This window comes from Lycorma delicatula, chromosome 1 (assembly GCF_047948215.1).
Source record: "Lycorma delicatula isolate Av1 chromosome 1, ASM4794821v1, whole genome shotgun sequence".
In the NCBI taxonomy this organism is placed as follows: domain Eukaryota; kingdom Metazoa; phylum Arthropoda; class Insecta; order Hemiptera; family Fulgoridae; genus Lycorma; species Lycorma delicatula.
Genome location: NC_134455.1, coordinates 84,221,562 through 84,235,345, shown reverse-complemented (window position 1 = coordinate 84,235,345; position 13,784 = coordinate 84,221,562). Strand labels below are relative to the sequence as shown.

Below are 13,784 nucleotides of genomic sequence, written 5' to 3'. Positions count from 1 at the left end.
CATACACAGTTTAAAGTTTTCGTCTATATCAAAAAATTTACCAATATCAATGATTATGCAGCAACCGGCTAAAGCTGTGGTTGCCGTTAATAATATCAAAGGTCAAACCTTTGAACCGATTTTCCAAGAAACTATTTATTTATTTTTAACTTAAGTAGGATATAATTCCATCGTTAATTTACGATAATATTAAACCAAATGATACAATATTAAATATGTGTTTACATAACGAATCGAATGTTGATGCTATATAAACTAGACAAAAGGTTTCACCTTTCCTAATAAACAAAACTGTAACAGGTGCAAGTGGCTCCCCGAAGAACATCAGGAAATTACGCGGCGGATCGATTCTGGTTGAAATATTCAACGACGAACAGAGTCGACGTCTCCGTAATATGGGTAGTACAAATATAAGTGCTGAAAGCCACAAAACTTTAAATACGAGCCGGGGTGTAATTTTTTGTCGAAACCTTTCAGATATAAATATCAATGAAATAGTTGACGAGCTCTGCCACCAAGATGTTGTTGAAGTGAAACGTATTATGAAACGGCAGAACGGAACAGAAGAACCGACACCGTCTCTATATAACATTTAATCTCCCGGTTCCACCAGAAAAGATTAAAGTGGGTTACCTGTCGGTTCGGGTACGACCATTCATACCCAACCCACGGCGATGCTTCAGATGCCAAGGTTTTGGTCACACTACAACATCTTGTACAAAAACTGAGATCTGTGCTCGATGTGCTAAAGAAGGTCACAATGACACTAACTGCGAAGAAAGTGAAAAATGCGCAAACTGCAGTGGTCCACATAAGCCCGCTCCCGAGATTGCCTAATCTTTAAAGAAGAAAAGGCAATTCTCAAAATCTGTACGGAGCAAAAGCTATCTTTCCCGGCCGCACGAAGAGAATACAAAAAGTTAAATAATTCACGGAACCTGGTTAAACCAGATGGATCTTTTGCCACCGCTACATCTAAAGAAATTCCTACAAATGCTAATAATCAGCAGTGCGGATCCTGCAATGAGCTTAAAAAACTTGTTCAGATGCTTTCTGATCAAGTAGCATCACTTACAGCCACTATCTTAGAGCTGACAAAGATGAAGAAAACGTCTTTCGTCGCAGTTAGTGAGTCGAAACGTGTGATACACACGAAAGTTCCTGCTCCCAAAGTCGTACCAGCACGAGTAGCGACTATCACAGCTAGCAGTAAGCCACCTAATAAGCTCCCCGTAAAGGGACCCACATAACCACCACCTCTGGGATGTTAACTGCAGCATCCCAATCAAATAAATCTCCTCCACCATCACCTCATTTACTGGAGGATATGGTTGAAGAACCACCCGACCATAGGGCATCGGAGTTCTTAAAATAAAAAATACAAAAAAGAAAAACAGAATCACGTACAACTAATTTTTATATTATATAATTTCCGAAATTTAATTTTTTTATTTATTTTTTTACACTTATGAACATTATTCAGTGGAATGTTAGAGGTATTCGGTCTCGCATTGAAGATATTAAGAGTACTAGCGCACGCACATGATCTACTAATCATGTGTTTCCAAGAAACACACCTTCTACAACATGACCCAATTACACTCAGAGGATACTTCTCTGAGACATACGACTGCCTAGTAGACAGTAGGGAGAGTGGTGGAGTAGCGATTTTCATGAAGAATGGGGTGTCAGCTACAAGAATTCAACTAACCACTGTCATTCCTGCTATTGCAGTGAAGGTCTCTATTCCCTTCAAATTGCATATCTGCAATCTGTATCTCTCACCGAACACTGAGTTCAGTGCTTTAGATGTCTCAAATCTCCTCACGCAAATACCACCTCCATCGTTAATAGTAGGAGACTTCAATGCCCATCATATTTCCTGGGGCTCAACCTTCTGCTCTACTCGAAGAAATATGATAAACAGATTGAGACAAGATTTTGACCTTTGCCTACTGAATAATGGATCACACACATTCATGTCCTTATCAACTGGTACTGTATCTAGCCTTGATCTTTCCATATGCTCACCGAATGTGCTCCCTCATTTTAATTGGTCTGTTTGTGATGACTTTCACGGCAGTGATCATAGACCAATTATTATTGGTTTTGATGTAGACTGCGAGATTAAAAGAAGGCCACGGAGATGGATTGTTGAAAAGGCGGATTGGAATGGATACCATAAAGCTTTCCAATCGCAGTATGACGATGGAACGAACATCCTTGACCAGTATTCCTCTTTTACGTCCATGATACTTGAGAATGCCAACAGATATATCCCACAAACTTCGGGTAATCATAGACGTCCTTTCGTTCCATGGTGGAACGATGATTGCAAATATGCTATTAGGAATCGACGGCAGGCACTACGAAAATTTAATCGTAGGCCTACAACAGAACATCTAAATTTATACCGTAGGGCTAGAGCGGTGTGCCGTCGAGTATTCTTGGACGCTAAGAGGAATTCATGGATGAAATACGTGAGCACTATCTCACGCAGTACTCCCACGTCTACTGTATGGAAGAAAATTCGTGCAATTTTCTGATCACCGAAACAATCTATTCGCGGTCTTATTGATGAAGGAGAACTCCTTTCATCATCCTCGGAAGTGGCAAATAGTCTAGCAAAATCTTTCCGCTCGGTGTCTCTCACCTCATCATATAATAACGATTTTCAACGTTACAAGACACAAATAGAAGTATTATCGTTAAACATTGGTGATTCGGTTGGTGAATTAAACACTCCATTCGTATTTAAATATCGGCTAATCTACGATCCGCAACCGCTCTGTTTTCGTTGTCACTGTACGTAGCGTATGCGATATCGTGTTTTTTACAAGCCGCGTCCAACTTGTTTACACCAGGGTCACCTCTCTTTAATCGTTTTTTTAAATTCGTTCCCGGCCCGCAGTACTAATAGCCTGGAATATGTAACTCTACCGGCAATAAATCGACTCCTTTGTTTAAAACTTTCCCACAACCTTTTTGACACCTTTTAATGCCTTATCACCGATATAAGATCCTAACGCACCAGCAGCTCCTGTCGTTAGAGATGTTAACAGTCCTCCGCCTCGTTTAAGACTGGCTATTCGTTTAGATCTTCTCACCTTACCCTTTCGAACAGGAGAACGTTTTGACCTCCTCACTCTTGCCATGTCGGATAGACAATGAACCCGTTAACAATGTTCCACCATCTTGCATTGGTTCCGTGATCGGTGGTCTTATAATAACATCCTCCTTCTTCTTCGACGCATCTTCTTTGTTTGAATCCGAGATCGGAGGGCGTATCATATTTTTGTACACATCTTCTTTCGTTGCTGAATCCGTGATCGGAGGGCGTATCATATTTTTGTACACATCTTCATTCGTCGTATCTGTTTTTGAATCCAAGATCGGAGGGTGTATCATATCCTTCTTCATCGTATCTGTTTTTGAATCCGAGATCGGAGGGTGTATCATATTTTTATTCACGTCCTCCTTTGTTGTATCTGTGATTGGTAGACGAACCTCATTCTTAGTCAGATCCTCCTTCTCCTTATCTTCAATGCGTCTTTCTAGATCTGTGTTCGGTTGGTCTTTTTGTAACTCCACTTTAACATTATCTGAAACTTGTTTAGACTGTTGTTTGCTTGGCACACTGACTTTGTCTAAAAGTTGCATAAAGACGTCTCGATCAACATTATGATAACTCGGATAATTAGGAAGTTCACCCTCTACATACTCCATTATCAATCTGTAAAATCTGAACAGACATTCCACAACGTATTCTTTTGTAATTAGATCTGATGACTCTACTGGAGTTCTAGCGTTGGTAACAACACTTCCTTTCACATCTACTATTCCATCTTTCCTAAACAAACACCTATCATCGATATCCTTTTTTACACGAAACTCCTTTTGATCAACATACCACCTTGTGACAAGATCCTTTGCTCTTATCGCCTCACCAGAATTCATCAGGACGCTTCCTTTCATATCAATAATATTCTTTTCACCAAACAGGTTGTTATATAAATATTTGAGGTTTACGGCATCGCTTTTTTCGATAGGTTCACCAACATCACACAAACGCTTATTTGAAAAGGAAATTTCGTCGTCGTTGTTGTTGTTGATTGAAGGTATGTATCGATTTACCAAATCACTTTGCTTTACGTAAATCTTGTTCGTAAAACCGAAAGTGGTAGCATCATCATCCTCTATCGGACATCCCACGTTGCACAACCTCCGTTTTCTAATATTGTAATTTCCATCGGTGGTTTTATCAAACGTTTCGATAACCCGCGTAGGTGGTGGTCTGTTACCGATCGCTCCTCCACGAAAAAGTCCGAACTTGTCGATACTCATCTTTAGACTGATTAAAATAAAATGTTTCCTCTACCCTCTTTTATGTATCCACTTTCTTGCAATTCTTCTACAATGGACACGATTTCGTTATTATGACCAGTATGACCTGCACGTTTCGAAGCCAATAAAAGTCGCAGTCTATCGCACAGTTCGTTCGGATCGTCCCAGTAAACGTAATCCGGTCTAACCGTTTTCTTCGCTCTCATCAACAGACCCGATCCGGTTATTGGACTTTCGTCGTCATGACCGCTTTCCGACGAAAGGTGCGTACGAGGAAACAGTCTTTTGATAATATTCTTGTACTTTAACGATCGACTGGAAATTATGCGACCGGTATTTTGACTTTTATGCGCCTCAGTAGTTTCTAATATTTTCTTATAGTTATTTAAATCTTTGTTTGTATAATCTGCAGGCTCATTCAAAAAAAATCAATTGATATAAACCTTTGGAACCGCTATACGTTTTGTTGTCGATAACTATTTTATTTCCTTTGAACTGGAGTAGTTTTGTACCGATCATCCATTGATCGTCAATGTTTTTAACTCCGTAGACGTTGTCTATTTTTTTACCTTTATCCGTTACGGTAAGATCCAAGAAATGTTTTGCACGAAATCCCATCGTTTTCGGTGTCGGCGGGTCTACAGGTTTCACGAACTGTTTTTCCGACGTCGGTGTTTTTAAGAGTCTTCTCATAACTGTCGGTGTCTCTTCCACCACCACCTCCTCCTTTTTGTCAACCACTCCATTTGCATTCTTTTCTTGTTCTTTTTTAACATCGTACTTTTGTTTAAACGATTGATTAAGTTCTCGGAGCGGTTCGACAATAGGCTTAAATTGCTTTTCAATAACTTGTTCCGATTCCGTTATTCCTTGCGTAATAGCGCGATGTTTTCGTTTAATCGAATCTCGTATTCTATCGATTTCCATTACCAACTTCGCAGACGACGACAACGAGGATGGCATATCGACCTCGTTCTTGTTCGACATCGTGGTTACGAATGATCGGAAAACAGTCGATCACATCACCATCCTAGTTCCACCGATCTAAAGAACACTGCATGTTTTTTGGTTCTGCGTAGGAAACGCATAACATCGATTAACGAAACATTCATTCTCACTGGACGACGATTGGTATTGCACAATTCGCGGTAATATTGTGTCACACCCTGATCGATAGACGGTATCATGAGTTTCGTGCATGTGTCTTTAAAGACGATTGCTCTTTTTACATTTCCAACCCACAGCGGAATATCCACAACTGTTGAGTGATCGCGTTGTGGTACCTTTGTCAAGTACCGTGTGGAAAGTCGTCTGATCGGATGACGGTCACCTTCCGAATGTAAATGCAACAGATAGCTATTCAACAACCAAAATTCGTCCGGTTTCGCTCCTGCATATTCGCACCACTTTCGCAGCAGGTTTTCGTTTTGGATTTCAAACAGTTCGCGTCGTTCGTTGTACCTCAATCCGAACGAATCTGCGTATAATCGCAACGTAGGTAGCGCTTCGTTTAGAAATTCGCCAGAAAAGAGCGCCTGCGCCCTGTTGTTCACGATGTCAAACGGTAATCCTCCTCGTCGTGAACCCTAAGCGGTACAACGTCTTGGACGATCTTATCGGAATAGTTCGTTCCGTGATCACTATACAGCATCTCGCTCCTTCTAGGCGACTACCGTATTCCAACATGTGCATGTAAACGTTTGTATAGTCCATAGACGCATGACGGTTTCGAAGTTCCAATAAAGGCTTTTTGTACACGAACGGAGAGGGTCTAAATCTTGAAATAAAGTTCCATCCGTGTCGGACTGTTGTGTTGAACATGTTTTTATCGTAAACCACCAGTTCGATAGGCATCTCGTACTTGTCGCATTCTTCTAAAAATTTTAACCATATACGCTTATTGAAAATCTTACCTTCGCTAGTAATCATCAACAGAATGACCAACGGATAGTCACGATTCATTCTTTTTACATGTCGCCAACAACGTCGGTCTTTATTTTCACAGTAATTCACTTTGCGACAAACGTAGTTGCCGCAAAACTTCTGACGGGCGCTAAAATATTTGGAACACAAGTTGTTTTGCGGCTTTTGTCTAAAATGTATCGCGTTAGCGTACGGTATACCGTCCTCGTAAGTGTGTATGCTTGCCATTGTTACCGACTATCAACTGATTTCTTTTACAAAAAAAACCAAACCTACTCTATACCGTCCACCGTTGATATCACTCTCCTTATCCATAACCAAAAATCCATGTCGTTTTCCCCATGCAACACCGCACAGACTTTTAAACCGATCGAATTTCATATCGGTATTTACATGATCTTGATATATGTGATGTAAGTTGAGGTCATCTTGTTTGAATATAAGAAGCAGATTTGCGTTGTCCCGTACAAGGTGCTTCCCGGCATTAGAATATGTCTGTGTCAAATAAAAGCTATCGAAGTTGTTGTGTCGTCCCATTGCAAAGTACTTGCGAATATTATGTTGCTTTTCGCAAGCTACATCGTCGAAAATCATTATCGAGTTCGGTTCCGCTTCGTCAGATGCCATTACATGATCGTTTTCAGAATAGGCAAAATAGCCGATCTCCGGAACACCGGGCATGACATGTTCTAGAAACTTATATTTCGGTTGGTACAGCGATTTGGAAAACACGTAAATATTTCTGAATCGTAAACCGACCGGTGAGAACAGCAAGTTGAATAGGACATTTGTTTTTCCGCAATTAGACGGTCCGCAGATAATTCATCTGATTGTATTCGGTAGAAGAGGTCCATGACGAGACTTTTTTCCCTCTCCACACCCGGCTCCTGTATAATCGTCGAAGTTCTCTAGCGTAATATTACCGACCTGTTGACGTTCCAACTTCATGTTTATGACTGATCGATTCACTACACCAAATCCGCCTTATGTATCCAACTGTTGTGTTTTCCATCAAACCCTTGCCACTTTACAAATAGCCTATCGCCTTTTCTTCGTAAGACTTTCTCGACTAAATACACATTATTTGTAACGTTACTTTTAGTGAGCTCTTCAGCGTAAGATTTACCACTCACCACCTCACCGTGATCATCGATCAACGTGTAAGTACACGGACGCGTATTATCATGTACCTTATGTACGATAAATATTTCATTCGTCCAATTCGGTAGATATCCTTTGGCGAATGTCTTTTTAAATTTGCTTATACGCACTCGATCGCCGACATTGTATTTCAGTAAAGTAGGTTTTCGATAGAGTACCGTATTTAACCGCTGTAAACCAGCTACTTGGTTTCGCTTATTTACATCTTTCGGTTTCATTCCGATAGTGCGGTGACTGGTGTTGTTGTATTTTGCGATCAATTTCGGTAGTAATTCTAACCACCTGTAGGTTCCTTGTTCGGTAAATTTTGTCCACATCATCGTTTTCAGTGTTCGATTAAATCGTTCGACTATCGACGTTTTTTTATCCGAATGTGTGGAACAGTGATTTTTATTGTACGACTGTAAGAGTTGTTTAACCGACGGATTGTAGAACTCTTTACCGAAATCGGTTTGAAAATGTCGCATCTTGTGTTTATCCAATATGGGTTTGAGGGCTTTAACGATCTCCGTACCAGTTTTGGTTTTAATCGGTACGGCAAATGCTAGTTTAGAAAAACAATTTATTATCGTCAGTATGTAACGATAACCTTTGTTCGATTTAGCATACGGTATCATCTCAACAAGGTCAGCTTGATATAGGTCTGAAATACCTTTTAAGTTCAACGCGTCTTGTGGGGTAGTTTCGACGCGCCTGTCGATGGAGCTCTTTAGCTATTGACGTCTTGACGTTCATTGTTGTACTGTGACCGTATTTCGTGTGTGTTTGTGTATTTGGATAGGAATAGGAAGAAAAAAAAAGGATCTTTATTTCGTTATTTTTTTTTTTTTACCCGCCTCACCACTCTTATATCCCGGCCTTGGCACCGGCCGTATCGATTAAATAGTCAAATCATTAATTGATTTACAATACTGTAAATCAGTTAATAATTTATTCTCAAGTATCGAATCGGGGGGTTTAGGGAGGTCCTGAAAAGGACCGTTTTAAATTTATAGATGTGTTTTTTTTTCTTAATAAAATTTACAAGAGGTTTTATGTGTTTGGTGGTTATCAAATTGTTCCCACATATTTACACATACACCACAATCTACGCATCTTACTCGTAGACCATCACCTTCATAAATAAAGCCTAATAAGACTAGTTTTTTAGGCGTTTGAATCGGTACAGTAGATAATTTACTTGACCACTTTGGAACAAAAATCTTTTTATTACCAATTCTTGTAATAGTGTAAAAAGTATTAAGTCTAAAAACACATCCATTGTAAATACTAGTTGGAACAACAGTGATAAAAATTATTAAAACTGATCAAGGAAAAAATATTAAAAAATTATTATTTTAAAGAACAAGGAAAAATTATTAAAAAAATATTATTTTAAAGAACAAGGAAAAAAAATACTAAAATAATATTATTTTAAAATAATATCAAGAACAAGGAAAATAATATTATTTTCCTTGTTATTGCGTTTTAATAACTGCATAAATTATATACGATAAAAAAAATGCAGTTGCAATTAAAACTACTGAAATTGATAATGAGTTTAACATATAATATACTAGTGCTTTTAACGGAAACGCCTACAGAGATAACAAGTTTACATTATTGAAGTAAACGTTATGTATAGCATTCGCTGTTAAAACTTCACTGGGTTAAGATGGAGAACATCCGCGAAATTTCATCAGCAAGAGCCTCAATTAATCATGCCTGTGTGAGGCTCTTAAGAAACACTGACGACGCTGAAGAGGTATACTTCGTGTGTCAAGATATTGTTAATTCAGCAAACCGAATTAAAAGGAGGTGTTATAGAATAATGAGGGAGATGGAGGAAGAACAATCTCAACAGTCAACACCGCTACCGTCACCAGCGTCTCCACCACCATCACCTCAACAAAGGCGACCACTAATTAGACCGCCTCCAGCAATACTAACATTGCCAACAGCGTCTTCACCAAGACGACCGCCTTCAGCGTCTCCACCAAGACGACCACCTCCAGCAATACTAACATTACCTACAGCGTCTCCACCAAGACGACCACACATTAGACCACCTCCAGCAATACTGACATTACCTTACCTACGTCGTCGTCAGAAGCACAATCTTCGGCATCATTTATGGTACAAGAAAGTCTGCAATCCGTCGCTGGATCAATTGTTGACAACTTAAACAGATGCCCGGTCTGTTTATCAGAACCGGTATCTGTTCAGGTTGAAGGATGCAACCATAGGTACTGCGACGGGTGTGCAGGAATGTTGATCGTAAACGATGGAAGGTGTGCCCTCTGTCGGCGTGAAATATCATCATAATGTGGAATTGAAAGGTATGTAATATTTTTAAATTATGTATTTTTTTAAACATTAGGTGTTGATTGGGTATGGTGGGGTAGAAATAGGGTGGAGGGGGTATAGTAATTGAAACAGCATTTATAATCGAGTACCAAGTGAGTTAGTTATTCAAAATGCCATCAGCATCATCTCTGGTTTACATGTCGTGGGTGGTGATACTAAAACAGTCGATAATATCACAACCCTCAAAAGAGGAGATGATACTTTTGAAACATATGTTTCATAATTCACAAGATCACCATATGCGTATTAGTTTGAGTTACAGTAGATAATTTCTTCGGATTATTCACCGAATATCTTCCGATAGATACCATTTTATATTTATTTTTACGTGGGGTAAATATAGTACATTTGAGTGATGTGTGTCCATATGTGAACAGTCCATTCGGTTATGTTTCAAACATAACGTATGCTAGTTTACATTTGACCACACATCTTAGTAAAATGGATTATATTAATCACGAGTTTAAATTACAAAATGGATCTACTGTTAATATAACGGTACGCAACTGGTGGAAGGATGATTCCATCAGCGATGGATGGTGCTACTAGTAAGTACATTAAATTATAATTCTAGCTTAAGGTTGTTTTTTTTTCAAATAGAATCTTGGAAAATTTACGTTTTCTATTTAGGGTGTCACAATCTTGACCTGGTGCAGCAGTTTTCTTCAAAGAAGATTACTATAGATTATTAATAGAATTTCGGCATAACAATACTAGAGTATTAACCAAATTTATTTAAAATTTTTTTTTATCAAGAAACACCACAATGGAATTCAAAGTATTAATGCTCAGAAGTTTAATGAGGAGGTATGTAGGGTTTTTTTTTACTTAAGAAAAAAATAACACATAATATAATACAATAATTTATTTTATATTACATACATAATTTTTTTAGTTATAATAATACATAATAGTTTTTTTTAAAGAAAAGCAATATATATCCGCATGATAAAAAAAATTAACAATAGTCATGGTCGTGGGCTATTAGGGTTTCGTTTACGGTTCTTGGTCTACAATAGTCATGACCGTGGGCTATGAGCACTTCGTTTACAGTTCTTGGCCTCTTTTGGGGAGTGCTGTCGTCATTGTTGGGTGGGAGTTTACGTTTTTTGATTATACTGTAATGTCCGTATGAAAATGTGTTGATTTTATTTTCTAATATGTAACGTTTATCGTCGTAAGGTGAAAGCGATTTCTTTGACTTGTTAATGGAAAATATATTGTGCAAAGTGCTTATGATTCCGTACGCGCTTGTATACGTAACGGAATCATTAAAAAGACTTTTTTTGTACAGATCGTGTCTAAGATCCTTTGCAATGGATACTCTAGGAATACCCTTTGCTACATTCTTCTCTTTCTTGTCGAATTCGAGAATGCTATACATCTTAGCACGAAGTCCGACAAATTCACGAATAGCTTTTCCATTCATTTCGTCTTTGAATTTACCAAGTTGTTTCTTATTGGTATTACTAAAACATGCGTGATCGCGAGGGTAATCTGAAGTATCGAACCGATCGATATCGTGAAGAATATCGTTGTAAACGTTATCGGTCACGATATGATACATCAGACTGTCCGTATCGGTCATTAGAAGATTTATATTATGACCGTACTTTTCCACCATGTAGTCATAGTGGAATTCGTACATGATCATTTTGCTAATGTCCAATACGGTAAATCCGATGTAGATCGGACGATTGAGAAATATCTCCGTTTTCTTCAGACTTACCCCAACGACATCCTTGTTATAGATGTACCAAGCCTTAACTCTCGGTTTTGCAATCACCTTATCCAATTTACGTTCGTTAGTGACCAGTTGGAAGTCTATTCTGTTTCGTACGTTTTCTAAGGACTTGCCGTACACCGCGTTGTTCATCAACTTAAAAAAGTCCTTTTCAAAACTGTTTCGTGCTTGTGCACGCTTTTCAGTATTGAAGTTGATGTACGGTTTCAACCAAGGCGACTGGGAGAATTCCAGAACTCTGTGAATGTTTTTCACTTTCAGTCCTAGTCGAGTGTAAAACTTTAGGTTTCTGTAATGTAAAACGTATTTTTGTTTGTCGTACAATGTAGTCAATAATTTCTTTACGGGACATCTCTTTATGTCCTTCAAATAGGGGGACAGCATATCATCGGGTACTCTTATCCTTTGTGCACCGTGTCGCTTACACTCGATCAAATGTTGGTTTAGGTTTTGTGTAGCGACAAGTGGGTCTGATGAACTGAAACGGTGCAAACAGTAAGGGCAATATTGGCTGCTACACCGATGTTTTGTAAGACCTGAAAGGAGACGAGATAGCCCGTTCATACCAGGTTTGGTATTTATAAGGCAGTAGTGAAATTTATCTCTCGTCTCCCCTGCAAGCAGCAATAGGTGTATGCAGTGGGTACGATCGCGGTTTTCGGTAACACGTACCGGGTACACGCGATCGTTATCTTCCTCATAGCCGTAGACATTGATGCTTATTGTGGAGTTCAACACCTCGAAGCGATCAATGTCTTTTACCTTTGCTGGATATGATATCCCGTTCATGTTAATTTCATGTTCAAAGCGTGCATACCAACTCTGACGATAGTGACGACCCGGTTGGTCATGCAGGTATGCTAGTACGGACCATAGGAAACATTTTTCATCATGCGGATTTTTTACATTAACTATTGCCTCTCTTTTTACAAGTTTTTTTGGTGTTTTTATAAATGAACTAGAGGCGCCATATAACGGACGGTAACGGATAATATTTAAATCAATATAAATTATTTTATTCATTACCCATCCGCTGCCGTTGTTGATGAATTTGGTCAGTGTCTATAATTTTCTCCACTGATTCTATCCATGATTCTTCAACAACGTCGGTGTTATCGTCCAAATTTATCACCGTTCTAGTTTTTCCATGCAAATACAAATTGGTATATGTTGTTTCTACTCCGTCTTCGAGTTGTGTCCGCTTCATCAATTCAACATTTGCTGCAACGTACCTGTAGAAACAGAATAATTTTAGTACATATTGACTACTTTAAAAAATAAAAAAAAACAGTACATTTACAAAAAAAATATTAACGTTTTTTAATTACCATTTTATGTTGCCATCAAAGCGTCTGCCTTCTTCCTTCAAACAGTTCAGGATGTTCTTCTGATACCGTAGAAGGGCTGAAAGGAGATACATCTCCTCAGAGTCAGACAGGTCCCATCGAAGACGGATGACATTGTTAATTATTGCTTGGATAACTACCGGTGATACCATTTCAAATTTTTTGTAATATCTAAAACAAATTAAAATAACATATATCGTAACATTAGTTTTTTTAAAAATGGTAATTGTTTTTTTTTGTGTGTTTCAGACAGTAACAGAAGAAGAAGATATATATATATTTTTTTTTAAATTTATAAAATCATCATATATATTTGTATATATATTTTTTTTAAATTATATTATCTATGTCATTTATTTATTTTATATATTCATTTTTTAAATTATATTATTTATGTCATTTAATATTACCTTAGTCATATTACATAAAATAACTTACCTAGTTGCTTAAGGTGATGAAAAAACTACACTAAATAGTTTTTTTAATTTTACAATAATACTGTGTTCACTGATCACGAATCGGTAAATGAATGAAACAATTTTGCAAAGAGATATTTTTTTTTTTTTTTTTTAGGGCGAAAAACGGAAGTGCGTTATCATCGCCCGGAAAATAAATAAATAGATAAATAAATAAAAATAATAATAATAATAATTTAAGGTTTTTAGATAAAATTAAAACTTAAAACTACTATCACAGAATCAAAATCCGAAATGGGTGTAAAAGGCCCATTCTCGGATAACAAAAACACTAATATGTAACTTAAAACTATGTTAAAAACTATCACATTAAAAATAAATAAAACTTAAAACTAAAAAAGGAGATAAAACTTAAAACTAATATCACAAAAATCTTACAACTAATATCACAGATGAGTTTAAAAAAAAAACAAAAAAATGAATATATATATATATATATATAGA

At 37.7% G+C, this 13,784-nt stretch overlaps 1 protein-coding gene across 1 annotated transcript; it reads right to left on the bottom strand.

Annotated features, from left to right (window-relative positions):
- Nucleotides 1-10,624: 10,624 nt before the first annotated feature.
- Nucleotides 10,625-13,138, bottom strand: LOC142318136 (uncharacterized). The gene is made up of 2 exons (XM_075354675.1): nucleotides 12,847-13,138; nucleotides 10,625-12,750 (listed from the first exon to the last, which is right to left on the bottom strand). The coding sequence occupies exons 1-2, from the start codon at nucleotides 13,014-13,016 to the stop codon at nucleotides 12,534-12,536; spliced, it is 387 nt and encodes a 128-aa protein (XP_075210790.1). The 5' UTR covers nucleotides 13,017-13,138; the 3' UTR covers nucleotides 10,625-12,533.
- Between the last annotated feature and the right edge of the window lie 646 nt (nucleotides 13,139-13,784).

What these genes read in the sequence shown, in the direction of transcription:
- LOC142318136 (XM_075354675.1), bottom strand. Translation starts at nt 13,016, where the DNA reads ATGGTATCACCGGTAGTTATCCAAGCAATAATTAACAATGTCATCCGT. An exon ending in TTTGATGGCAACATAAAATG is followed by an intron (nt 12,751 to 12,846) that starts GTAATTAAAAAA and finishes CTGTTTCTACAG; the next exon opens with GTACGTTGCAGCAAATGTTG.